Source organism: Leguminivora glycinivorella, chromosome 21 (genome assembly GCF_023078275.1).
Source record: "Leguminivora glycinivorella isolate SPB_JAAS2020 chromosome 21, LegGlyc_1.1, whole genome shotgun sequence".
Classification (NCBI taxonomy): Eukaryota; Metazoa; Arthropoda; class Insecta; order Lepidoptera; family Tortricidae; genus Leguminivora; species Leguminivora glycinivorella.
Window position 1 is genome coordinate 3,742,411 of NC_062991.1, and position 27,118 is coordinate 3,769,528.

At 38.5% G+C, this 27,118-nt stretch overlaps 1 protein-coding gene and 1 long non-coding RNA gene across 2 annotated transcripts; one reads left to right on the plus strand and one right to left on the minus strand.

The window, feature by feature from the left end:
• Positions 1-1,494: 1,494 nt before the first annotated feature.
• On the minus strand, positions 1,495-26,246 carry LOC125237526 (facilitated trehalose transporter Tret1-like). The gene is made up of 3 exons (XM_048144649.1): positions 26,047-26,246; positions 2,992-3,127; positions 1,495-2,581 (listed from the first exon to the last, which is right to left on the minus strand). The coding sequence occupies exons 1-3, from the start codon at positions 26,068-26,070 to the stop codon at positions 1,638-1,640; spliced, it is 1,104 nt and encodes a 367-aa protein (XP_048000606.1). The 5' UTR covers positions 26,071-26,246; the 3' UTR covers positions 1,495-1,637.
• Positions 12,717-13,578, plus strand: LOC125237528. Its single transcript, XR_007178340.1, has 3 exons — positions 12,717-12,739; positions 12,940-13,070; positions 13,513-13,578. It is a non-coding gene; the product is annotated as an uncharacterized LOC125237528 (long non-coding RNA).
• Positions 26,247-27,118: the final 872 nt, after the last annotated feature.

The following is a 27,118-nucleotide window of genomic DNA, read 5'->3' on the forward strand; positions in this document are numbered from 1 at the left end:
ATTTTCGGAAATAATCGCTCCTAAAGGAAAAAAAAGTGCGTCCCCCCCTCTAACTTTTGAACCATATATTGTTTAAAAAATATGAAAAAAATCACAAAAGTAGAACTTTATAAAGACTTTCTAGGAAAATTGTTTTGAACTTGATAGGTTCAGTCGTTTTTGAGAAAAATACGGAAAACTACGGAACCCTACACTGAGCGTGGCCCGACACGCTCTTGGCCGGTTTTTTCATACATTTTGTATGGCGGTAACGGAATGGAAGGTTCGAAAAAATGTATGGAAATCTTGGGACATTTTTTTTCTCTTATCAGGATCGAAAGACCTCGCGATTCTGAGTATTAATCGCGTAAAAAAGACCCATGTTAGAAAAAAAGTGGGGTGGACAACTTTGAAAAAAATGACCCATTTACAAGGAGGTAGGTACACCTTAGCAAAATAGGGAAATTGAAAAGTCCATCGTTGTGTTGTTTCGTGTTCTCACATACACGGTGAAATAAAAAGGACCGTTCAAATTTTGCATAGTGACTTTGAGGTCATAATGAACAAATTTTATTATGGGACCAATGCGGAAATCGCGAAAAAAAATTTGGCTGTCCCATAGGATTGAGCGGCATCATGACAGTCGAAATGTATGAAACAGTCAAGTTTTTTTCCGATTTCAGCATTGGTTCCAAAATAAAAGTTGTTCATTATGACCCCAAAAGTTTTAACGGCCCTGTTTATTTCACCCTATACTTTATTTAAAATAAAGTTTGTGTGGATAAAAATAGACATTAACTTGAAATAGTCTTGGGTAATCCAGGTAATTGGGCAAGGGCTAACAGATACTATATTTTTCCCCTCATTAGCTCGGAAACACGTGTTTTGTCCTTTAATACCAGAGGGGGGTAAAAACGGATTTTATCCACTAGTGGATAAAGTAATTTGACCTTGAATATAGTCAAATTTTCTGCTTTAAAACTGATAAATGTGGACGTATTTAGTAATGAAGATGATTTACCACCTGTGGAATTCCTGGAAGCAGTGATAATCGTTTTTCAATCACACACTCGGCGTTAAAATACAATTTTGCCCCCACACTCGGCGTTGTGTAACAAATAACTATTACAAACATATGCTATAGAAGTTGTCCCAAATGTACTAAATTGTTTCCCGGTAAAGCAATTAGCGGTATCTCATAATCAAAAACATTTGAAAATGGAACTGTCAGTTAGAAAACTTAAGGTACATGTTAGCATTAAATTTTTATTTGGGATACCGCTAATTGCCTTATGAGGGCAGAATTATGGTCACTTAATTCTTAAGCATGGTAACATTTTCTTCACAACTCCCCCGAACTTTCTTATCACTGAGGAACCGTCCGTGGTTGAAAAAGTCTTCAATCTCTTGCAGAGTTCTATCCTTCGTCTCTGGAAGGATAAAGTAATAAACGACTAGAGCGGATCCCATGGCTACGCCGAACACAGCAAAAGTCCCGTACACTTTTAAACTGACTAGCATTGCGGGGGTGATCTTCAAAGCGACCATGAGACAAATAGCCAGCGTTAATCCTGACATCGCGGAACCTGCTCCTCTATGCGCTACCGGGAACACCTCACCGAGCAATGCTAGAGGTATAGGAGTACATCCCAAGTTTGCTAGCAAAAGTACAGCATAAACATCGACACTGGCAGCCAATGGCGGTCCTTAGATATCACGTCTATGTCTGTCAGATAAAGGTAGCCACAAATAACCATTAACACAACTAAAGATGCTCCTCCAGTAACGAAGAGTAAGATACGTCTCTTCAGCATACGGACCAGCGCAGACGAGAACATGGAACTGAATGTCGTTATCAGATCTATGATTAACGTGTAATGGAATGTTTTTGACTTATCTTCTGTAATCTCTTCGATGATCTGTAGTGCGTAGGCTGGGAAAATGTGCCTCCCACACGCCTCGAGCAAAATACCAGCAAAGAGTATTATGAGTAGGGGTTTCAGAAAGTCTTTTCGAGTGAACTTTTGCAAAAATAACACCACGTGCCTTTGGACGCTGGATTTCTCTCGTATTTCAGAAAGTCTCTGCTTTTGAGGTCTAGCCAAACTGTCGTACTCGTTTCTTGAGAAACGGTCATTACCTCGCAGCCACAACCAGGCCTTCTCACTCTCATCAAACTTAAATCTTGCGGCCAACCACGTCGGGCTTTCTGGCCAGGTGCAGATAATTCCGAAAGCAATAATATGGGGTACAAGTCCGAAAATGGCAACAGTTCTCCAAGTATATAAATGGCCTAAAAGGTGAACGAGAGTATTTCCCACGCAGACGGAAGCAGTCTTGAGGTTCAGGAACATGCCCCGGAGCTGTGGGCTGGTGTACTCCCCGATGATGACGGCTCCTAAAGTGACGCTGGCGCCGGCGGTGATGCCGCAAAGGATCCTGCCAGCCATGAGAGTGGTGACATCCTTGGCGAAGTAGATGAGCAGCCAGCCCAGCGTTCCTGGTACGATGGCCAGGATTTGTGAGAGCTTCCGGCCCCACAGCTCCATGAAGATTGCAGAGATCAGAAAACCGGGGAAACTCGCCAGACCGACGACAGAAGCTGGAATAACAAAACTGATGTTAAATTCTGGGAAGGTTGTGGGTATGTGTCGCAGTTTTGTAACGTTTATTATATGTGGAAGCTCGATGTGGAGCGTTTGGTGGGGCGTGAGGCGGAGCGGGCGAGCGTGCATACTATCTATGCAGCGTCGACTCAGGACACTTGTATGAGCTTCCATTATTTGACATTCACGCCGCATGCCCCCTTACCTAAACCAATTTTATATTATACTAGCTTTTTCGCGTGGCTTCGCTCGCGTTAGAAAAAGCAGAAAGTAGCCTATGTCACTCTCCATCCCCTCAACTATCTCTTAAGAAATCACGACAAATCGTCGCTCCGTTTTGCCGTGAAGGACGTACAAACAAATAAATGAGAACTTAAGAAGATCGGAGTAAAGAAGGTATACATACCAAGCCAAGACATAGTGTCCAAGTCAGTCCTAATGGTGGAGTCGTCAGCCTTCAGCCCCGGCAGCAGAACGGCCGGGAAGCTGAGGACCATGCCTTGTCCCAGCATGTTCAAGAGCACACCTGATACCGCCCAAGACTGGAACAGGAATGGTACTTGTTTTAGCACTAGTGTCTGTGAGTTGGAGACCTTCGTGACCTTAAAGTTATAAGTATTCTAGTTTTCTAGTTCTAGTTAAAGTAATAAATTTCTTATTCTTATTCGGGATATCTTTAAAATGGTATTTAAAAGTGAAGAAAACTTGTTAAGGTACAGCGGGGCAAATCTCAACTGGGGAGCAATTGTAACTAATCCATTTTTTTCATTATTACCTATGATGTTGAGTTCTACACGTATCCACTGAACACGCCTACCATATATAACCGGCTGACACTCTATTTAATAATGAAAACATTGTAAAACATGGAAAAATGGACCAGTTACTTTTGTCCCCCAGTCGAGATTTGCCCCGCTGTATCTTACTTCAAGTTGTTATCACAGTAAAGTTACGATGTTTTTAAGCGTCATACATATAAGCTATTGGCGTTATATTCGTACTAGTAGGTACGAAGTATGGAGATGGCCGCTATATGTGCAATTGTTCATGTATATCCAGGACACCAGAGTTTACACAGGATTCGACTGTCTGCGTAGGAAGTATTCTATTGAACAAATGATTATATGTATCTGTTAATTTAAATATGTTATTATGTATCTGTTCATTTTAATATTGCAACAACGTCTCAATTAAAACCACATTCCGATGTTTATTGCAATTCCGGGTGCATTATTATTTATTATTTAAGTATATGCAAAAGAGATTATTTAATCGAGTTAAGTGCGTATTTACTCAAGTACCTTATATTAAACCTAAAGACGCAATAACATATTAGTTTCTTATGGTTAAGTAAATACTAATACTGTGTAGGGTGCATTGGGGTAATTTCGGAGCACAGAAATGCTCGGGTAATTTCGAAAGGGGATCTTGATATGATGGAAATAATGGTGATTTTTTGTGACTTTCGAAATTAGACGACCTTTAAAATTACCCCAATGCACCCTACCTACAAATAAAAAACAAATTGTATTTGATAGCATGAAATAAAATTGAGTGCTACTAAAAATTATATAAATCAGATTAAATACCTACATAAAAATAATAATCATAAAATACAAGCTACATTCTTACGATCACATACTTATAAAAAAATTACAACCCTAATTAAACATCAAAACAAATGCTGTCACGTAGCGACACCTAGTGAGTATCTGTGTTACTAACGTGGTATGTATTTTTGTACTATTATGATTTTATTTTTTCTAATAAATAAATAATATGTTCTAGTTAAATTAATAAAATTATATTCTTTTCATTCTATACTTTCAGTCTATTTTTATAGTTTCAGCATAAAGGTTTTGTTCATCTAGTTTATTCAGGACTTTTTGGCTAGTTACTTCTATGGTGGGGAAAATTTGTAGAGAAAGAACAAATGAATGGGGAAAAATTCTGGACGTGAAGAAAAGGCGTTTTCTGACTAAATATGTACAGAAATTAATTTTATAAGACTTAGACTAAATATATACCTATAGACGCACAGTCCCGAACAAAAAAGTCGAAAAAAATGGCAAATGACATTCCAACTTTATTCAGATAGGTGCAAATAACGCTAACTTAAACCTAAAATCAAAATATATCTGTTTTTTGAAAACCGAATTTGTTATGTAAGCCGTAAGAATCAAATTCGTGAACCGTTCGATACGAGTTTTCAAATAAGTTTTTTTTTTTTTATTCATCCATTCGGACAGGCTAAGACCATAGGCCATGCTGCCTCGTCTTCAGTAATTTCATGTCATAAGTTGTTAACACGCTTTTATTAGGTCGTCGTGTATGTAACTATGTATGTAATGGAATCTAAGGAAGCTAATTTAACCATCTTCCAGGAGTCGTAGCGTAATGAAAATTGGCAGCTATATGTAGTTCCGATGACAATACAATAATATGGTACTGTTGAGCTGATCTGATGATGGAGTCGGAAGATATGAACTGGAACTACATGATGGAACATCGTATCATAGCCGTTTTTGGGTTTCTTAGAAAAGTCTTGTAATGAACTTTGACTACAATTAGGTTTCAAGGTCTGATGATGAAGCCGAAAGATATGAACTGGAACTACATGATGGAACATCGTATCATAGCTGTTTTTGGGTTTCTTAGAAAAGTCTTGTAATGAACTTTGACTACGATTAGGTTTCAAGGTCTGATGATGGACCCGGAAGATATGAACTGGAACTACATGATGGAACATCGTATCATAGCTGTTTTTGGGCTTCTTAGGAAAGTCTTGTAATGAACTTTGTCTACAATTAGGTTTCAAGGTCTGATGATGGAGCCGGAAGATATGAACTGGAACTACATGATGGAACATCGTATCATAGCTGTTTTTGGGCTTCTTAGAAAAGTCTTGTAATGAACTATGACTACGATTAGGTTTCAAGGCCTGATCATGGCCCCCCGCATAAAAGAAAGATCAACGTTGTATTTAAAATAAGTTGGGTTAAGGTTTTCTTGTGATCCTTAAGAGTAAAGAAAAGGGGGCTCGGGGGGCGAAGCCCCCGCATGAAAGAAAGATCAACGTAGTATTTAGAATAAGTTGGGTTAGCGTTTTCTTGTGACCTTTAAGATCAAAAAAAGGGGGGCTCGGGGGGCGAAGCCCCAAGCATGAAAGAAAGATCAACATAGTATTTCAGATAAGTTGGGTTAGCGTTTTCTTGTGACCTTTAAGAGCAAACAAAGGGGGGCTCGGGGGGCGAAGCCCCCCGCATAAAAGAAAGATCAACGTTGTATTTAAAATAAGTTGGGTTAGCGTTTTCTTGTGACCTTCAAGAGCAAACAAAGAGGGGCTCGGGGGGCGAAGCCCCCCGCATGAAAGAAAGATCAACTTTGTATTTAAAATAAGTTGATTTAGGGTTTTCTTGTGACCTTTCAGAGCAAACAAAGGGGGGCTCGGGGGCGAAGCCCCCGCATGAAAGAAAGATCAACGTAGTATTTAGAATAAGTTGCGTTAGCGTTTTCTTGTGACCTTTAAGAGCAAACAAAGGGGGGCTCGGGGGCGAAGCCCCCCGCATGAAAGAAAGATCAACGTAGTATTTAAGATAAGTTGGGTTAGCGTTTTCTTGTGACCTTTAAGAGCAAACAAAGGGGGGCTCGGGGGGCGAAGCCCCCCTGATAAAAGAAAGATAAACGTTGTATTTAAAATAAGTTGGGTTAGGGTTTTCTTGTTACCCTTAAGAGTAACGAAAAGGGGGGCTCGGGGGGCGAAGCCCCCCGCATAAAAGAAAGATTAACGTAGTATTTAAAATAAGTTGGGTTAGCGTTTTCTTGTGACCTTTCAGAGCAAACAAAGGGGGGCTCGGGGGGCGAAGCTCCCCGCACAAAAGAAAGATCAACGTTGTATTTAAAATAAGTTGGGTTAAGGTTTTCTTGTGATCCTTAAGAGTAAAGAAAAGGGGGGCTCGGGGGCGAAGCCCCCGCATGAAAGAAAGATCAACGTAGTATTTAGAATAAGTTGGGTTAGCGTTTTCTTGTGACCTTTAAGAGCAAACAAAAGTATTTAAGATAAGTTGGGTTAGCGTTTCCTTGTGACCTTTAAGAGCAAACAAAGGGGGCTCGGGGGCGAAGCCCCCGCATAAAAGAAAGATAAACGTTGTATTTAAAATAAGTTGGGTTAGGGTTTTCTTGTTACCCTTAAGAGTAACGAAAAGGGGGCTCGGGGCGAAGCCCCCGCATAAAAGAAAGATTAACGTAGTATTTAAAATAAGTTGGGTTAGCGTTTTCTTGTGACCTTTAAGAGCAAACAAAGGGGGGGGGCTCGGGGGCGAAGCCCCCGCATAAAAGAAAGATCAACGTTGTATTTAAAATAAGTTGGGTTAGCGTTTTCTTGTGACCTTTAAGAGCAAACAAAGGGGGGCTCGGGGGGCGAAGCCCCCCGCATGAAAGAAAGATCAACTTTGTATTTAAAATAAGTTGATTTAGGGTTTTCTTGTGACCTTTCAGAGCAAACAAAGGGGGGCTCGGGGGGCGAAGCCCCCGCATGAAAGAAAGATCAACGTAGTATTTAGAATAAGTTGGGTTAGCGTTTTCTTGTGACCTTTAAGAGCAAACAAAGGGGGGCTCGGGGGGCGAAGCCCCCCGCATGAAAGAAAGATCAACGTAGTATTTATAATAAGTTGGGTTAAGGTTTTCTTGTGATCCTTAAGAGTAAAGAAAAGGGGGGCTCGGGGGGCGAAGCCCCCGCATGAAAGAAAGATCAACGTAGTATTTAGAATAAGTTGGGTTAGCGTTTTCTTGTGACCTTTAAGAGTAAACAAAAGTATTTAAGATAAGTTGGGTTAGCGTTTCCTTGTGACCTTTAAGAGCAAACAAAGGGGGGCTCGGGGGGCGAAGCCCCCGCATAAAAGAAAGATAAACGTTGTATTTAAAATAAGTTGGGTTAGGGTTTTCTTGTACCCTTAAGAGTAACGAAAAGGGGGGCTCGGGGGTCGAAGCCCCCCGCATAAAAGAAAGATTAACGTAGTATTTAAAATAAGTTGGGTTAGCGTTTCCTTGTGACCTTTAAGAGCAAACAAAGGGGGGCTCGGGGGGCGAAGCCCCCCGCATAAAAGAAAGATAAACGTTGTATTTAAAATAAGTTGGGTTAGGGTTTTCTTGTTACCCTTAAGAGTAACGAAAAGGGGGGCTCGGGGGGCGAAGCCCCCGCATAAAAGAAAGATCAACGTTGTATTTAAAATAAGTTGGGTTAGCGTTTTCTTGTGACCTTTAAGAGCAAACAAAGGGGGGCTCGGGGGGCGAAGCCCCCCGCATAAAAGAAAGATAAACGTTGTATTTAAAATAAGTTGGTTTAGGGTTTTCTTGTGATCCTTAAGAGTAACGAAAAGGGGCTCGGGGGCGAAGCCCCCCGCATAAAAGAAAGATCAACGTAGTATTTAAAATAAGTTGGGTTAGCGTTTTCTTGTGACCTTTAAGAGCAAACAAAGGGGGGCTCGGGGGGCGAAGCCCCCCGCATGAAAGAAAAATCAACGTTGTATTTAAAATAAGTTGGGTAATGGTTTTCCTGTGACCCTTAAGAGCAAATAAAGGGGGGCTCGGCAAAAAATAAATACTTAAATTTTGTTTGAATTAGTTGAAATGTGACAATATTTTCTAATCGAGTCAAACAAAATCCCACTAGCTGAGAGCTTCAAAACAATGTATGGCGAAAGTATGTCTCTCTAATGTCTTCAAAAAGTATATTGTCTATCTTTTACGGATAACTTACTAGGTATAAACATTTTTATGATAATACCGTAATAAGAAGTTAGCCGCTAGTTATTATTAAGTAGCAATTAGCAATAAGTACACGTTAAGCCACAAATGGCATGTAGAATCCGACTACTTGAAATAAATTTATGTATAAATGTTAAAAGTATTTCATTATTAATGACTAAAAAGTATAAAATAAATTAATAGTTTAAAAAACACTATAAAACACGCTTTTATAAATGCACGTAAAAGCCAAAAATAAATTATGGATCGTTCAAGTTGTCTCTATTTGTTAGCTGAAGTTTAAAAACTATGTGCTTTTAATTATAATATTTGATTGTAAAAGCGTGGGGCGCTGGAACAGGAAAGACTTTCTTGTAAACAAATACTAATCCGAACTTCCTGGCGAATAAAGTTGCATAAGAACATAACGTTTACATATGCCGCCTAAGGGTTACCAAAGAGAACCAAAGATATCTCGTCCACGAACAAGAACTCTGCATCCTGTCACTGTAGACACTTTCCCCTTTTGTACTTTGATTACCGGAAAAAAGCGGCGTTCTAAGTGTCGGTGACTGTCGACTCTCCTCGCTACTAGCGCATATTTTGTCTGAGTTCGACAAACTGGTACCTACTTTGAACACTGACTTTTAATTGATTTGACTGTTTAATGTAGAACCTACTAGTCATGCTGCAACTCCAGTTAGCGCGTCAATCTGTGTAACCTCCTTCCCGTAACATAGCATAATTTGATTTATCTGCAAGTTATACAAAAAGTCTTTCCTGTTCCAGCGCCCCACGCTTTTACAATCAAATATTATAATTAAAAGCACATAGTTTTTAAACTTCAGCTAACAAATAGAGACAACTTGAACGATCCATAATTTATTTTTGGCTTTTACGTGCATTTATAAAAGCGTGTTTTATAGTGTTTTTTAAACTATTAATTTATTTTTGGTTACAACGTCTTCCTTTTTAACACGCTTTTATTAGGTCGTCGTGTATGTAACTATGTATGTAATGGAATCTAAGGAAGCTAATTTAACCATCTTCCAGGAGTCGTAGCGTAATGAAAATTGGCAGCTATATGTAGTTCCGATGACAATACAATAATATGGTACTGTTGAGCTGATGTGATGATGGAGTCGGAAGATATGAACTGGAACTACATGATGGAACATCGTATCATAGCTGTTTTTGGGTTTCTTAGAAAAGTCTTGTAATGAACTTTGACTACGTTTAGGTTTCAAGGTCTGATGATGGAGCCGGAAGATATGAACTGGAACTACATGATGGAACATCGTATCATAGCTGTTTTTGGGCTTCTTAGGAAAGTCTTGTAATGAACTTTGACTACAATTAGGTTTCAAGGTCTGATGATGGAGCCGGAAGATATGAGCTAGAACTACATGATGGAACATCGTATCATAGCTGTTTTTGGGCTTCTTAGAAAAGTCTTGTAATGAACTTTGACTACGATTAGGTTTCAAGGTCTGATGATGGAGCCGGAAGATATGAACTGGAACTACATGATGGAACATCGTATCATAGCTGTTTTTGGGCTTCTTAGAAAAGTCTTGTAATGAACTATGACTACGATTAGGTTTCAAGGCCTGATGATGGTGCCGGAAGATAAGAACAGAAAAGGGGGGGGGCTCGAGGGGTGAAGCATGAAAGAAAGATCAACGTAGTATTTAAAATAAGTTGGGTTAGCGTTTTCTTGTGACCTTTCAGAGCAAACAAAGGGGCTCGGGGGCGAAGCCCCCGCATAAAAGAAAGATCAACGTTGTATTTAAAATAAGTTGGGTTAAGGTTTTCTTGTGATCCTTAAGAGTAAAGAAAAGGGGCTCGGGGGCGAAGCCCCCGCATGAAATAAAGATCAACGTAGTATTTAGAATAAGTTGGGTTAGCGTTTTCTTGTGACCTTTAAGAGCAAACAAAGGGGGGCTCGGGGGGCGAAGCCCCCCGCATAAAAGAAAGATCAACGTTGTATTTAAAATAAGTTGGGTTAGGGTTTTCTTGTGACCCTTAAGAGTAACGAAAAGGGGGGCTCGGGGGGCGAAGCCCCCGCATAAAAGAAAGATCAACGTTGTATTTAAAATAAGTTGGGTTAGCGTTTTCTTGTGACCTTTAAGAGCAAACAAAGGGGGGCTCGGGGGGCGAAGCCCCCCGCATAAGAGAAAGATCTACGTAGTATTTAAAATAAGTTGGGTTAGGGTTTTCTTGTGACCCTAAAGAGTAACGAAAAGGGGGGCTCGAGGGGCGAAGCCCCCCCGCATAAAAGAAAGATCAACGTAGTATTTAAAATTAGTTGGGTTAGGGTTTTCTTGTGACCCACAGCAAAAGTAAGGGGGGCTCGGGGGGCGAAGCCCCCGCATGAAAGAAAGATCAACGTAGTATTTAAAATATGTTGGGTTAGGGTTTTCTTGTGACCCAGAGCAAAAGTAAGGGGGGCTCGGGGGGCAAAGCCCCCAGCATAAAAGAAAGATCATCGTAATATTTAAAATAAGTTGGGTTATGGTTTTCTTGTGACCCTGAAGAGCAAATAAAGGGGGCTCGGGGGCAAAGCCCCGCGCATAAAAGAAAGATCAACGTAGTAGTATTTAAATTTGGGTTAGGGTTTTCTTTTGACCCTTAAGAGCAAATAAAGGGAGCCCGCATAAAAGACAGATGTGTGACTGAGAAAATTCAACCCTTTGTCTCTTTCCCACTCTGTAAGATGAAATCCTTAAGTTCTCTATTGCATTCATCGTCAAAGTGTACTTAGGGTCCCTTACTTTTGCGGTTAGACAGGCGCATGTGGCCCTGAGTAGAGTAAAATCACTTAGTGCTCTTCAGATAGAAGACCTAGATTGTTCTAAGCTGACAGGTAAAACACTATGCAATACAGACACACTGGCGGAGATGGAGAGAATGTGGGCTGAATAAAATATAAATTGAAATAAAAGTAAGAATTCAATGAATCAATGAACGACTTTATTGCGATAAACTTAGTACCTATACATCAGTTGGTATTAATTTTTGTATAACATAAGTCAAGTCCAGTTAAAATGTCTTCAGTATTTTTATCTCCAATAGTCCGATTTATAGTTTTTCAAGTCCAGGAATAGTCTTCAATATTATATTAAATTGCTTGTCAAAATCAGTGTTACCATATCTTGGTATTTCTCCAAATCTAGTAGAAAATAGATTATCCAGATCATACATAAAAATAAGACTCACAGAAGTTAACCTGTGAGTAGTCAAAAGTAAACTCGTACCAGGTCATCACAACTAATTTACAAATTTATTATCCTATATTTCCCCTACAGTGCTAACTATATATTTATACAATGGCAAATATGTACATTTATTTACAATAAAGTCTGTAATGTTACGCGGGATGCATTCAGAACGCTCAAAAATACTTGTGAGTTCATCCAATAGCACAAGGCGCTGAATGCCAAAGGATGGGCAGTCAAAAATAATATGAGATATGGTTTCTTCATTTAAATTACAGTACGAACATTTAGGGCTATTTACAATATTGAGACGATACAAATGATAGTTCAATCGACAATGACCAAAACGGAGACGCATAATAATGGAGTAGAATTTTCTATTTACATAAATATGACTCTTGCAAAACCAAGGTTGACTATTAATTTTTACATTAAATGTCGCATACCACAAACCCTTATTATCTACTTGAACAGCGTGATTCCAATGAGTCATCCATTGTCTAGTCATTCTACTTTTCAAAACTGGAATTAAATCTGTGAAGGGCAATTGAACATTATAATAAGAATTTGTAGCATTTGAAATATTAATTGATTTGGCCAGAAAGTCTGCGCGTTCATTTCCTGTTACACCAATATGAGACGGAACCCACAAGAATCTAATAATAAAATCTTCTTGAAAGAGATCAGCCAATAACGCTTTAATAACAAAAATCAAATAATTAGTTTTAGCATTGAGTTTATGACTTTGTAGACTTTGAAGTACACTCATACAATCACTTATAATAAGCCATTTTTTATTACCTTGATTTTTACATTGAATATGCCTTAGTGCTGCAAGAATGGCAATAGCTTCAGCTGAATATATACTACAGTTTTTATCAAGCTTATAACCCAGACCGCTACCCGAAGTGCTATCGAATAAGGCAAAAGAAACATTCGATTCAATTTTAGATCCATCAGTGTATATCATGTGATGATCATTCCATGTTGATAATTTACTGTAAACTTCTTCTTTAGATGACAATTCATTGTCAATAGTAATGTCAATTTTAGGAAATTTACTGTAAAAACTGCCTTCATAGCATGGTAACACTTGAGTAGACTTGTTGATATTAGAACTGTCAAATAAGTTAATTAGTTCGGGCAAATTTTGAAGAATATACAAAGAAGTGACACAGAAGAAGTTAAAAGGTTTGACAAAAGTTGACTATTTTGAGAGTACAATTTTAAAATGAATTTTTCTTTTAAATAGTTTAATCTAATAATAATAGGAGGAAGATTGCACTCGACTTGTAAAGCATTTATTGGCGTACTCTTAAATGCACCTGTTATCAAACGCATACATTTGTTTTGCAATTTATCTAAAGCATCTACATGTTTATTATTTTCAGCGAAACATAAGAAACCGTATTCGAAGTGACTACGAATCATTGATTTGTATAAAAGAAGCAATATTTTGGGATCTGCACCCCAATACGTAGCAGTTAAAGATCTTAAGACATTGAGAGCTTTGTTGGATTTAGTAAGTATATGATCAATATATTTTTTCCAGGATAAATTATGAGTAAAAATAACACCTAAAAACTTTGTTTCAAGAGAAGCCGGAATGACAATGTTATTATAAAGTACACTAGGAAGTGATGATGCACGATTTTTCCCAAAAACAAGGAGTTTTGACTTGAGAGGATTGACACTCAGATTTAGATATGAAAAATATTGGGATAATTTTTTTAAGGCATTATTAATAATGTGCACTAAGTTGACTACATTTTTACCGCTAGTGTAAACAACCAAATCATCTGCAAACTGTAAATTTTTAACTTCTGGTCCCAAAATTAAATTCAAACGTCGTATGTACAATATAAAAATTAACGGAGATAAAATGCCTCCTTGACATACGCCTACAGAGGCTAGTCTAGGGCCATAAAGATTACCGCTATACTTAACAAAAACCTTTCTTTCAGATAAGAAATTGACGATCCACTGAACTAATTTCTTTGGCAATCCAATTGATGACAACTCAATGGCAATTTCATTAGGTTAGAACTATTTCACAGAAACAAACATTTGTAATGGGTATTAGGTTAGAACTGCGACCCTATAGAAACAAACCTTTGCCACAAACTATGGCAAACTCATAGGTTAAGAACTGTGAGGGTCAAAAATGATTTATTGAACTTTTGATAAAGCGGCTTAATTTTCGAATTATAAAACTAAGCCATACAAAATTGCTGTTGATATTAGAATTTCGTGTTAATTAGAATTTCGAACTTTTGATTTAGCGGTTAAATAATATTTCTGAATAAAAACTTTACGCGACAAAAAGTAGTTGTCAAATGATGCTTAGGAATTTTAATAAGTGTTGATTCGAATCATAAGCGAAACAAAATTACAGCGAAATAAGAATCGGGAAAATAATAATAGGGGAAAAGTACTTTCGGGCAAACAATCAATAAAATCAATTAATAAATTGGGAAGCGTTTTCGGGCTACTAATAATCGACATTACAATTTTCGACTTTTTGATAGATAACCCTCGGTTCCCTATGGGTTGGTCCGAGACAGAGCTTTCCAAGAAAACAATGTATTCGAAATTACCACCGTCTTCAGGATACGTTCTGGCATAATTGGGTACTTTGAATATAGCGTACTTATCTTTCTCCATTTCTAACGATTTCACCGAACTAAAAGTCAGTACTTTCATCTCCCGAAACCAGGTCCAAGTCACCATTTTCTTCATTTTTCTTTTTTCGCTTTTTCGAGTTTTTCCCCATATTTATTTACACTTTATATATTTTTATTTACACTATCAACTATATTTACAGATTTATTTACAAAAATGACTGTAGAATCAGCTTGTAAAGTGCCTTTAAATTTAACAATATTCAAAAAAGCCGCCAGCACATCCGACGTTCCCGCGCTTTTTTAACACGCTTTTATTAGGTCGTCGTGTATGTAACTATGTATGTAATGGAATCTAAGGAAGCTAATTTAACCATCTTCCAGGAGTCGTAGCGTAATGAAAATTGGCAGCTATATGTAGTTCCGATGACAATACAATAATATGGTACTGTTGAGCTGATCTGATGATGGAGTCGGAAGATATGAACTGGAACTACATGATGGAACATCGTATCATAGCTGTTTTTGGGTTTCTTAGAAAAGTCTTGTAATGAACTTTGACTACGATTAGGTTTCAAGGTCTGATGATGGAGCCGGAAGATATGAACTGGAACTACATGATGGAACATCGTATCATAGCTGTTTTTGGGCTTCTTAGGAAAGTCTTGTAATGAACTTTGACTACGATTAGGTTTCAAGGTCTGATGATGGAGCCGGAAGATATGAACTGGAACTACATGATGGAACATCGTATCATAGCTGTTTTTGGGCTTCTTAGGAAAGTCTTGTAATGAACTTTGACTACAATTAGGTTTCAAGGTCTGATTATGGAGCCGGAAGATATGAGCTGGAACTACATGATGGAACATCGTATCATAGCTGTTTTTGGGCTTCTTAGAAAAGTCTTGTAATGAACTTTGACTACGATTAGGTTTCAAGGTCTGATGATGGAGCCGGAAGATATGAACTGGAACTACATGATGGAACATCGTATCATAGCTGTTTTTGGGCTTCTTAGAAAAGTCTTGTAATGAACTATGACTACGATTAGGTTTCAAGGCCTGATGATGGTGCCGGAAGATAAGAACAGAAAAAGGGGGGGGGGCTCGAGCGGGGAAGCATAAAAGAAAGATCAACGTAGTATTTAAAATAAGTTGGGTTAGCGTTTTCTTGTGACCTTTAAGAGCAAACAAAGGGGGCTCGGGGGCGAAGCCCCCATAAAAGAAAGATCATATTTAAAATAAAAGATCAACGTTGTATTTAAAATAAGTTGGGTTAGCGTTTTCTTGTGACCTTTAAGAGCAAACAAAGGGGGCTCGGGGGCGAAGCCCCCGCATAAAAGAAAGATCAACGTTGTATTTAAAATAAGTTGGGTTAGCGTTTTCTTGTGACCTTTAAGAGCAAACAAAGGGGGGCTCGGGGGGCGAAGCCCCCCGCATAAAAGAAAAATCAACGTTGTATTTAAAATAAGTTGGGTTAGCGTTTTCTTGTGACCTTTAAGAGCAAACAAAGGGGTGGCTCGCGGTTTAGGGTTTTCTTGTGACCCTTAAGAGTAAAGAAAAGGGGGGCTCGGGGGCGAAGCCCCCCGCATAAAAGAAAGATCAACGTAGTATTTAAAATAAGTTGGGTTAGGGTTTTCTTGTGACCCTTAAGAGTAACGAAAAGGGGGGCTCGGGGGGCGAAGCCCTCCCGCATAAAATAAAGATCAACGTAGTATTTAAAATAAGTTGGGTTAGCGTTTTCTTGTGACCTTTAAGAGCAAACAAAGGGGGGCTCGGGGGCAAAGCCCCCCGCATGAAAGAAAGATCAACGTAGTATTTAAGATAAGTTGGGTTAGCGTTTTCTTGTGACCTTTAAGAGCAAACAAAGGGGGCTCGGGGGCGAAGCCCCCGCATAACAGAAAGATAAACGTTGTATTTAAAATAAGTTGGGTTAGGGTTTTCTTACCCTTAAGAGTAACGAGAAGGGGGGCTCGGGGGGCGAAGCCCCCCCGCATAAAAGAAAGATTAACGTAGTATTTAAAATAAGTTGGGTTAGCGTTTTTTTGTAACCTTTAAGAGCAAACAAAGGGGGGCTCGAGGGGTGAAGCCCCCCGCATAAAAGAAAGATCAACGTAGTATTTAAAATAAGTTGGGTTAGGGTTTTCTTGTGACCTTTAAGAGCAAGCAAAGGGGGGCTCGGGGGGCGAAGCCCCCGCATGAAAGAAAGATCAACGTAGTATTTAAAATAAGTTGGGTTAGGGTTTTCTTGTGACCCAGAGCAAAAGTAAGGGGGCTCGGGGGCGAAGCCCCCCGCATAAAAGAGAGATCAACGTAATATTTATAATAAGTTGGGTTAGGGTTTTCTTGTGACCCACAGCAAAAGTAAGGGGGGCTCGGGGGGCGAAGCCCCCCGCATGAAAGAAAGATCAACGTAGTATTTAAAATATGTTGGGTTAGGGTTTTCTTGTGACCCAGAGCAAAAGTAAGAGGGGCTCGGGGCAAAGCCCCCCGCATAAAAGAAAGATCATCGTAATATTTAAAATAAGTTGGGTTATGGTTTTCTTGTGACCCTGAAGAGCAAATAAAGGGGGCTCGGGGGCAAAGCCCCGCGCATAAAAGAAAGATCAACGTAGTAGTATTTAAATTTGGGTTAGGGTTTTCTTTTGACCCTTAAGAGCAAATAAACCCCTTTATTTACCCCGCATAAAAGATAGATGTGTGACTGAGAAAATTCAACCCTTTGTCTCTTTCCCACTCTGTAAGATGAAATCCTTAAGTTCTCTATTGTATTCATCGTCAAATTAGCGCACCACTATAAAAAAATTTCGCGCTCGCTACGCTCGCGGTTTTTTCCCTACATGCTAGAATTTCTTCCCAAACCTGCCGAAACTCAAATTCGCTCAACCAACCCACACAACCCTAATCAATTGCACAGGCCGGCACTGGCTCCTAGTGATTTCAAGTTGGGCATCTACCGTGCACAAGATGCAAGGCACTACGCAGTGGTGTACTTAGGGTCCCGTACTTTTGCGGTTGATGGACAGGCGCATGTGGCCCTGAGTAGAGTAAAATCACTTAGTGCTCTTCAGATAGAAGACCTAGATTGTTCTAAGCTGACAGGTAAAACACTATGCAATACAGACACACTGGCGGAGATGGAGAGAATGTGGGCTGAATAAAATATAAATTGAAATAAAAGTAAGAATTCAATGAATCAATGAACGACTTTATTGCGATAAACTTAGTACCTATACATCAGTTGGTATTAATTGTTATTAAGTAGCAATACGTGTTAAGCCACAAATGGCTTGCGAAATTCGCCTACTTGAAATAAATTTGTGTTTAAATTTTAAAGATATTTCATTATTAACGACTAAAAAGTATAAAATAAATTTATAGTTTAAAAAAACTAGAAAAACACGCTTTTATAAACGCACGTAAAAGCCAAAAATAAATTATGGATCGTTCAAGTTGTCTCTATTTCTGAGATGAAGAGTAAACTATGTGCTTTTAATTATAATATTTGATTGTAAAAGCGTGGGGCGCTGTAACAGGAAAAACTTTTTGTATAACTTGCTGAGAAATCAAGTTAAGCTATGTTGTGGTTACGAGAAGCAGTTTACACAGATTGGCGCGCTAACTGGACTTACAGCACGACTGCAGCGCCCCACGCTTTTACAATCAAATAATATAATTAAAAGCACATAGTTTACTCTTCATCTCAGAAATAGAGACAACTTGAACGATCCATAATTTATTTTTGGCTTTTACGTGCGTTTATAAAAGCGTGTTTTTCTAGTTTTTTTAAACTATAAAATTTATTTTAGAGAGTTGCTATTTTCACAGATTATGTATTTCTGTTGCCGCTATAACAACAAACGTGACATGCACGCCTTCAACATCCCGGCCCACACATGGGAAGAGCTTGCCGAGGACAGGGACAAATGGCGCAAACTGGTGTTCGACGGACGTAAAATCCACGACAATGCTTGGTTTGCGACACTCGCAAGTAAGCGCGCCAAGCGTCATCAGCGCGATACGTGTTCGCCAAGTGCACACTTCACCTGCCCGAGTTGTGGTCGTGTTTGTCGCTCCCGTATTGGCTTACATAGCCATGGAAAACGCTGTCGCCCCTCTTGACTCTGCTTGTATAGTCTGTTATAGACTTTGAGGCCAATGATGATGATAAAAATTAACTTTTTAACAAAAAATAAAACCGCCTTCAAAAATAAGCGCGTTACAAAACACTGAGAAACTAAAAAGCAAAAAATAATAAACCTTTGAATTCAGATTTCTTATCGTATTGCAATAATCTATACATCCAAATTATAAACAAATCAATTATTTTTGTAGTCGGTACCAGACCTGTTCTTCGCCTTGCTATTGTCTGTTTGCCCCACCCAACCATACACAGGCTGGTACCGACTCCAAAAATAATTGATTTGTTTATAATTTGGATGTATAGATTATTGCAATACGATAAGAAATCTGAATTCAAAGGTTTATTATTTTTTGCTTTTTAGTTTCTCCGTGTTTTGTAACGCGCTTATTTTTGAAGGCGGTTTTATTTTTTGTTAAAAAGTTAATTTATTTGTTGATTTTTAGTGGTTCCTAGTGATATTATATGTATCAGTCCGAACATATGTACAGTAGTGAAAGAATTATCCTTTAACTCCTAACCATTGAGGAGTTGACCTTCCATCATCAGCTCAGCCACATAAAATTACTACCGTCAGGCGTAAATACTGGTGTACCTTTTAAAAATACACTAAAAACATTACATGTGCCTATAACATTTGAAGAGTTCCCTCGATTTCTCCAAGATCCCATCATCAGACCCTGACTTGGTGCCAATGGGACCATCTCGGGGTTATACCCGTTCGATCAAAAAAAAAAATTTTGAAAATCGGTCCACGATTCTCGGAGATATCGAGTAACATACATACAAAAAAAATAAAAAAAAATAAAAAACATTCAGTCGAATTGAGAACCTCCTCCTTTTTTGAAGTCGGTTAACAACAAATACTAAAAACAAAATAAAATATGTTTTTAAGGGGGCTCCCATACAACAATCGTGAAAACCTTTAACCACCTGTAAAACCGGCAACAATATTTATTTCGATAAATACAACCCAAATAATAGATTGTGTCTCAGGGGAGCAAAATGATAAATTTACGGCGAGGGCGTACATTGAATCCTAAAGGTAGCGGAGGATTATATAATAGAATCCGGAGCGTAGCGAGGGATTCTAAAATGGAATCCTGAGCGTAATGAGGGATTCAAGTGTTAACGCCCAAGGTGAAAATAATTTTTCACCTCACTAGCTCGGAAAGGACTTTTTTATTCTTTAAAAACAGATAGCAAAATCGCATTTTATCCACAAGAGTGCAAAGAATATTTGAAATTCGAACGTGTCATTAGTTACTTTTTTAAATATAATTTCTTGTAAAGGCATGTCCCAGACAGGACAATTTTCTCCCTGTGCTTAAATTGTCTTAACAAATCATGTGATGCGAACGCAAAAATAATTTCATATCGAATTGTATCCGACTAAAAACATAAAATTCAAACAATCTTATAACATGATTTCACCATAAGACACTTGAAATCGTACAAGAAATTGTATTTTTGACTCTTCCATTGTACTTATTCAGAACGCACCTTAAGTAACATTGCAATCTCAAAACGCGTGAAACCGAACGCACCCAAATAGATTTTTCTTCTTGATTCTTAATTTGAAACTTTTGTGGTGTTGGTGGGTGCTTCGTGGAAATTGTAATAAACGCAAATTGACTTATTTCTGTGCAATTATGTTCCAGTTGTTTTTATTGCGTGTTTCCTCGCTTTAGTGAGGTGAAAAGTTATGTGTTACATACGGGATGCAAAGTTATTTTAACTCGTGTGTATTGCAACACTCTGTAACGTAGTACATTTTCTTGGTTGTAATTAATATGTTTTTATAAATCTAAAATCGAAATTTCATTAATTTTATTTTGTTTCAAAAGTTAATTGCAATCCTAATGTGGTGCAAAAATACTTGCATCCACACATGTATGCACTTTTCTGCATAATCTGTGCACGGGCTGCCAGATAGCCAAAAATAACGCGTTGTATGAGATTTTTAACACGCTTTTATTAGGTCGTCGTGTATGTAACTATGTATGTAATGGAATCTAAGGAAGCTAATTTAACCATCTTCCAGGAGTCGTAGCGTAATGAAAATTGGCAGCTATATGTAGTTCCGATGACAATACAATAATATGGTACTGTTGAGCTGATCTGATGATGGAGTCGGAAGATATGAACTGGAACTACATGATGGAACATCGTATCATAGCTGTTTTTGGGTTTCTTAGAAAAGTCTTGTAATGAACTTTGACTACGATTAGGTTTCAAGGTCTGATGATGGAGCCGGAAGATATGAACTGGAACTACATGATGGAACATCGTATCATAGCTGTTTTTGGGCTTCTTAGGAAAGTCTTGTAATGAACTTTGACTACGATTAGGTTTCAAGGTCTGATGATGGAGCCGGAAGATATGAACTGGAACTACATGATGGAACATCGTATCATAGCTGTTTTTGGGCTTCTTAGGAAAGTCTTGTAATGAACTTTGACTACAATTAGGTTTCAAGGTCTGATTATGGAGCCGGAAGATATGAGCTGGAACTACATGATGGAACATCGTATCATAGCTGTTTTTGGGCTTCTTAGAAAAGTCTTGTAATGAACTTTGACTACGATTAGGTTTCAAGGTCTGATGATGGAGCCGGAAGATATGAACTGGAACTACATGATGGAACATCGTATCATAGCTGTTTTTGGGCTTCTTAGAAAAGTCTTGTAATGAACTATGACTACGATTAGGTTTCAAGGCCTGATGATGGTGCCGGAAGATAAGAACAGAAAAAGGGGGGGGCAAAGCCTCGAGCGGGGAAGCATGAAAGAAAGATCAACGTAGTATTTAAAATAAGTTGGGTTAGCGTTTTCTTGTGACCTTTAAGAGCAAACAAAGGGGGCTCGGGGGCGAAGCCCCCCGCATAAAAGAAAGATCAACGTTGTATTTAAAATAAGTTGGGTTAGCGTTTTCTTGTGACCTTTAAGAGCAAACAAAGGGGGGCTCGGGGGGCGAAGCCCCCGCATAAAAGAAAAATCAACGTTGTATTTAAAATAAGTTGGGTTAGCGTTTTCTTGTGACCTTTAAGAGCAAACAAAGGGGTGGCTCGCGGTTTAGGGTTTTCTTGTGACCCTTAAGAGTAAAGAAAAGGGGGCTCGGGGCGAAGCCCCCGCATAAAAGAAAGATCAACGTAGTATTTAAAATATGTTGGGTTAGGGTTTTCTTGTGACCCTTAAGAGTAACGAAAAGGGGGGCTCGGGGGGCGAAGCCCTCCCGCATAAAATAAAGATCAACGTAGTATTTAAAATAAGTTGGGTTAGCGTTTTCTTGTGACCTTTAAGAGCAAACAAAGGGGGGCTCGGGGGCAAAGCCCCCCGCATGAAAGAAAGATCAACGTAGTATTTAAGATAAGTTGGGTTAGCGTTTTCTTGTGACCTTTAAGAGCAAACAAAGGGGGGCTCGGGGGGCGAAGCCCCCCGCATAACAGAAAGATAAACGTTGTATTTAAAATAAGTTGGGTTAGGGTTTTCTTACCCTTAAGAGTAACGAGAAGGGGGGCTCGGGGGGCGAAGCCCCCGCATAAAAGAAAGATTAACGTAGTATTTAAAATAAGTTGGGTTAGCGTTTTTTTGTAACCTTTAAGAGCAAACAAAGGGGGGCTCGAGGGGTGAAGCCCCCCGCATAAAAGAAAGATCAACGTAGTATTTAAAATAAGTTGGGTTAGGGTTTTCTTGTGACCTTTAAGAGCAAGCAAAGGGGGGCTCGGGGGGCGAAGCCCCCGCATGAAAGAAAGATCAACGTAGTATTTAAAATAAGTTGGGTTAGGGTTTTCTTGTGACCCAGAGCAAAAGTAAGGGGGCTCGGGGGCGAAGCCCCCGCATAAAAGAGAGATCAACGTAATATTTATAATAAGTTGGGTTAGGGTTTTCTTGTGACCCACAGCAAAAGTAAGGGGGCTCGGGGGCGAAGCCCCCGCATGAAAGAAAGATCAACGTAGTATTTAAAATATGTTGGGTTAGGGTTTTCTTGTGACCCAGAGCAAAAGTAAGAGGGGCTCGGGGGGCAAAGCCCCCCGCATAAAAGAAAGATCATCGTAATATTTAAAATAAGTTGGGTTATGGTTTTCTTGTGACCCTGAAGAGCAAATAAAGGGGGCTCGGGGGCAAAGCCCCGCGCATAAAAGAAAGATCAACGTAGTAGTATTTAAATTTGGGTTAGGGTTTTCTTTTGACCCTTAAGAGCAAATAAACCCCTTTATTTACCCCGCATAAAAGATAGATGTGTGACTGAGAAAATTCAACCCTTTGTCTCTTTCCCACTCTGTAAGATGAAATCCTTAAGTTCTCTATTGTATTCATCGTCAAATTAGCGCACCACTATAAAAAAATTTCGCGCTCGCTACGCTCGCGGTTTTTTCCCTACATGCTAGAATTTCTTCCCAAACCTGCCGAAACTCAAATTCGCTCAACCAACCCACACAACCCTAATCAATTGCACAGGCCGGCACTGGCTCCTAGTGATTTCAAGTTGGGCATCTACCGTGCACAAGATGCAAGGCACTACGCAGTGGTGTACTTAGGGTCCCGTACTTTTGCGGTTGATGGACAGGCGCATGTGGCCCTGAGTAGAGTAAAATCACTTAGTGCTCTTCAGATAGAAGACCTAGATTGTTCTAAGCTGACAGGTAAAACACTATGCAATACAGACACACTGGCGGAGATGGAGAGAATGTGGGCTGAATAAAATATAAATTGAAATAAAAGTAAGAATTCAATGAATCAATGAACGACTTTATTGCGATAAACTTAGTACCTATACATCAGTTGGTATTAATTGTTATTAAGTAGCAATACGTGTTAAGCCACAAATGGCTTGCGAAATTCGCCTACTTGAAATAAATTTGTGTTTAAATTTTAAAGATATTTCATTATTAACGACTAAAAAGTATAAAATAAATTTATAGTTTAAAAAAACTAGAAAAACACGCTTTTATAAACGCACGTAAAAGCCAAAAATAAATTATGGATCGTTCAAGTTGTCTCTATTTCTGAGATGAAGAGTAAACTATGTGCTTTTAATTATAATATTTGATTGTAAAAGCGTGGGGCGCTGTAACAGGAAAAACTTTTTGTATAACTTGCTGAGAAATCAAGTTAAGCTATGTTGTGGTTACGAGAAGCAGTTTACACAGATTGGCGCGCTAACTGGACTTACAGCACGACTGCAGCGCCCCACGCTTTTACAATCAAATAATATAATTAAAAGCACATAGTTTACTCTTCATCTCAGAAATAGAGACAACTTGAACGATCCATAATTTATTTTTGGCTTTTACGTGCGTTTATAAAAGCGTGTTTTTCTAGTTTTTTTAAACTATAAATTTATTAATTGTTACTCCAGTACATTTTGATAAATTAAATTAATATAATTATATAGAAATAATGCAGAAAATTATCTTAAATACATAACAAAATGCTGTAATATAAATACTCTAAATAAGAGGCCTGTCTGGAGTGACAATCTTGCTGTGTACATCATAGTAAATCTTTCATGACTCTGATGGAATCTCAAATAAATATAATATATTAATTCGATATATTATGTCTTCCTGGGTTTGTCACCCTATGTCCTTGATTGCTCCATATGCAAATAGGTTAATGATCATGGGTGGTCCATTTCCTTTTTTGACCCTTTCGGGTGCGCACGCACTTTCTCCATAAGACCAACCTCATGGTGGTCAAAACGGTGGAAGCAGGAGGACTGCAATAATCCTCAAAATTGAAGATGATCTGTCTTCTGCTGTGGGATTGGGAGCGCTCCGCTAGGAAATATCTTTGACCTTCAGCGGAGCCGGGATTTAAATTAAGATATATGATCATTAATTATGATTATTATAATTTGATTTGAAATATTGAATATTCAAATCTTATACTACTATGGAAGTCCTTCTTTGAAATCCTTGTGACCGGCGGACGTTTTGGGTCCTGTTCGCTGGAGGATGGCCTGCCTCTGCCGCATTTGCCTCGGTGTCCACGTGGCACGCGTTCCGGGTGGACAAGTCACCGCATGAGCTGCCAACATGCCCGGGAGGGCCTGTGACACGTTCCACAGCTTTCCCGAAGGTTCACCATTTTAGAGGTCGGTCCGATTTATCCTTCTAATGGTTAGGGCATCTGAGCCGGCTGCAATTTAGTTAAATTCATAGAGTCAACAATTTAGAGCAAGCAATTATTTTTGAGAACTGGTACCTAGGTATTTATTAGTATAATTTCTAGTTATAAATTCAGATAACTTGTGTGAAAGTTTACTTTGAACCCTTTTAAGCGACCTAGCTTTCCACTGAGCTCTGTACATGTCATTGGTGTCGAACAAGAGAATCACAAGTCAGTTTTCACACAGTTAACGCAGAAATTAAATTAAGAACCAAGTTAACAACGCACTTTGGCAACAATATTTTCTATATAAATAAATGTTATAAAATATAAACAATCTTAAATTATTTATCTCCACATATACTTCCCCTAGCAAGCTTATTTAGACACCATTTTAATTATTTTCAATTTCAGTATTTTTTTCTATTATTATCACTTGTGTCCTTAATTTTGTACAGCCGGAGCTTTAAGTTTATTTACCAGTAAAGGCACAGCGTGATAACTCTCTACGCTCAGGATTCTATTTTTGAATTACTCGCTTCGCTCATGATTCTATTTTCGAACCACTCGCTTCGCTCGTGGTTCAACCATAGAATCCATTCGCTCGCTCGTAGTTCAACCCTAGAATCCATTCGCTAGTTCGTGTTGCGATTCCACACTCGGTTTAAATACAACTTTGCTCCCTTGTATAACAAATAACTATTGCTACCGTGTGACACATACTGCTTTTCACACCACCTAAGAGAAAAATGAAGGAACATAGAGATGAAACAGATTTATTTAATACTATTAGATAATAACAGCAAAGCGGACCCCTAGGCTCTCCCTGAGCCGAGGCATAGGCCGGGAAAACGCTAGGGGGATGATGAGATAATAACTCAACAAATCAACAAGTTTATCAAAAAAATATATTTTATACCGGCAAATAAATGTCCTTGAACAGAAAAATGCCACTTTGATCCCTCCTAGCAGGGAAGAAAAGTACCACTTTGATCTCTCCTAGCGGGGAAGAAAAAGTCCATTTAAGGACGGAAGGTAATATTTATTCTCAACTGATATCTAGTAGTGTTTAGTGTTACGATTAAAGACAACTATAAGTACGTAATTATAATGTAATTTTTATAATAGTTATTTTTAAGTATATTGTTATAAACTTTATAAACTACTACAAATGAAGTTTTTCAGTACAGATGGTGTTTTTTTTACGCACTAGTGCGAGAAGTGGTTCATTATATGTCAGGTCGCAACTTATTCCGAGGGCCATCTGTACTGAAGAACGTCGTACGATACACGTGCGAAAGGAAAATTTGTAACTCGATTTAAAACATTCCCTTCGGTCGTGTTTTAATTTATCGCCGCTCGTTTCGAACTTCCGTTTTTACGCACTTGTATCGTAATATACTACGTTTTTGAATTTGGAACCTTTCGTTACTCAATAAAACTCCAAAATAAAAAATAATAAATTAAAATAAATTAACTATAAAAAATTGTACACGAAGACTATATTTTTTAACTTGTACCTATAGTTAAACTAATAATACATTTTTTCTCATTTTTATTAAATATGATTTATCCCTATCACATTTTTTGTAACTTATAAATTAAAAAAAAAAAAAAAACTTACCTGCTTCACGGCAGGAGATACCATTCCTAATTTAAAACATCCAATTTCCAAAACTCACTCGCCGTCCCACGGCCGAATGCCTATCTCACTCGTATTGCGCCATTATAGTTTATGGTAGGACAAACATGGTGAGATAATATAGATAATAACTATTGTCTTAAAGATTTAATTAAACCTTGCTTGTTGGTGCACGCGGACACACTGAGACGATTCAGATAGTATTATTTACTTAAGGGCCTTCCTGTAATGACCTTTGATGAAGTCGTGTCTTTATTTGTCATATTAAGATAAGATAAGATAAGATAAGATAAATAAAGTTTATTGTTAACATACAGGTACACGTCAATTACATTATAAATCAATACAATATAAATTATTCTAGGTATCACAAACAGTACAATAGTAATGTTTTTTTTTTAAATACAATTTTCAATAAGTACTTTGTAATCGAAATTAGTTAATGTTTGTAGTATTACAAGGTCAGAAGCTGGCAGTTGCATAATTTCATAATTTCGTTATAAGTATAAAAGGTTTTAGAGATCAGCCACGATTCAAGTCTATTTTTAAAGGTTCGGGGAGACGATGCATGCCTTATGTTTCCTGGGAGGCGGTTGTATATCGCAGGGCCGGAGACGTATTATACAGAGTGTTCCGACTTTGAGAGTTTATGAAACGGTGGCACTAGACGGTCTTTATGTGCATTGCTTCGTAAGTTATGAGAGGCCACTATGCCTTTACGTTTAAATTCATTAATATGATTGTAGGTAAAGGTAGCAATTTGAAGGATAACCAGGCCTGGTAGTGTTAAAATACGAAGCAGGGACCGGCCCAATACCCTTTCAAAACCCTTATCATCGGCTCAGCCTAACGCCATAAGGGTGAGCCTTATATTGGGTTTTATTTGCTTTCCCTTATAGATCATATCGTGCGAGTTTAAATCCTGTACCTCGCTCATAAAGCACACATTACTCCGAACGAAATAACATACGATCGTTACCTACGGCGGCACTGTGTGTGATATTTGCGCGTTTCTGTTTGATGGAAACGGCTGTAGATAAAATAAGGTTCAATT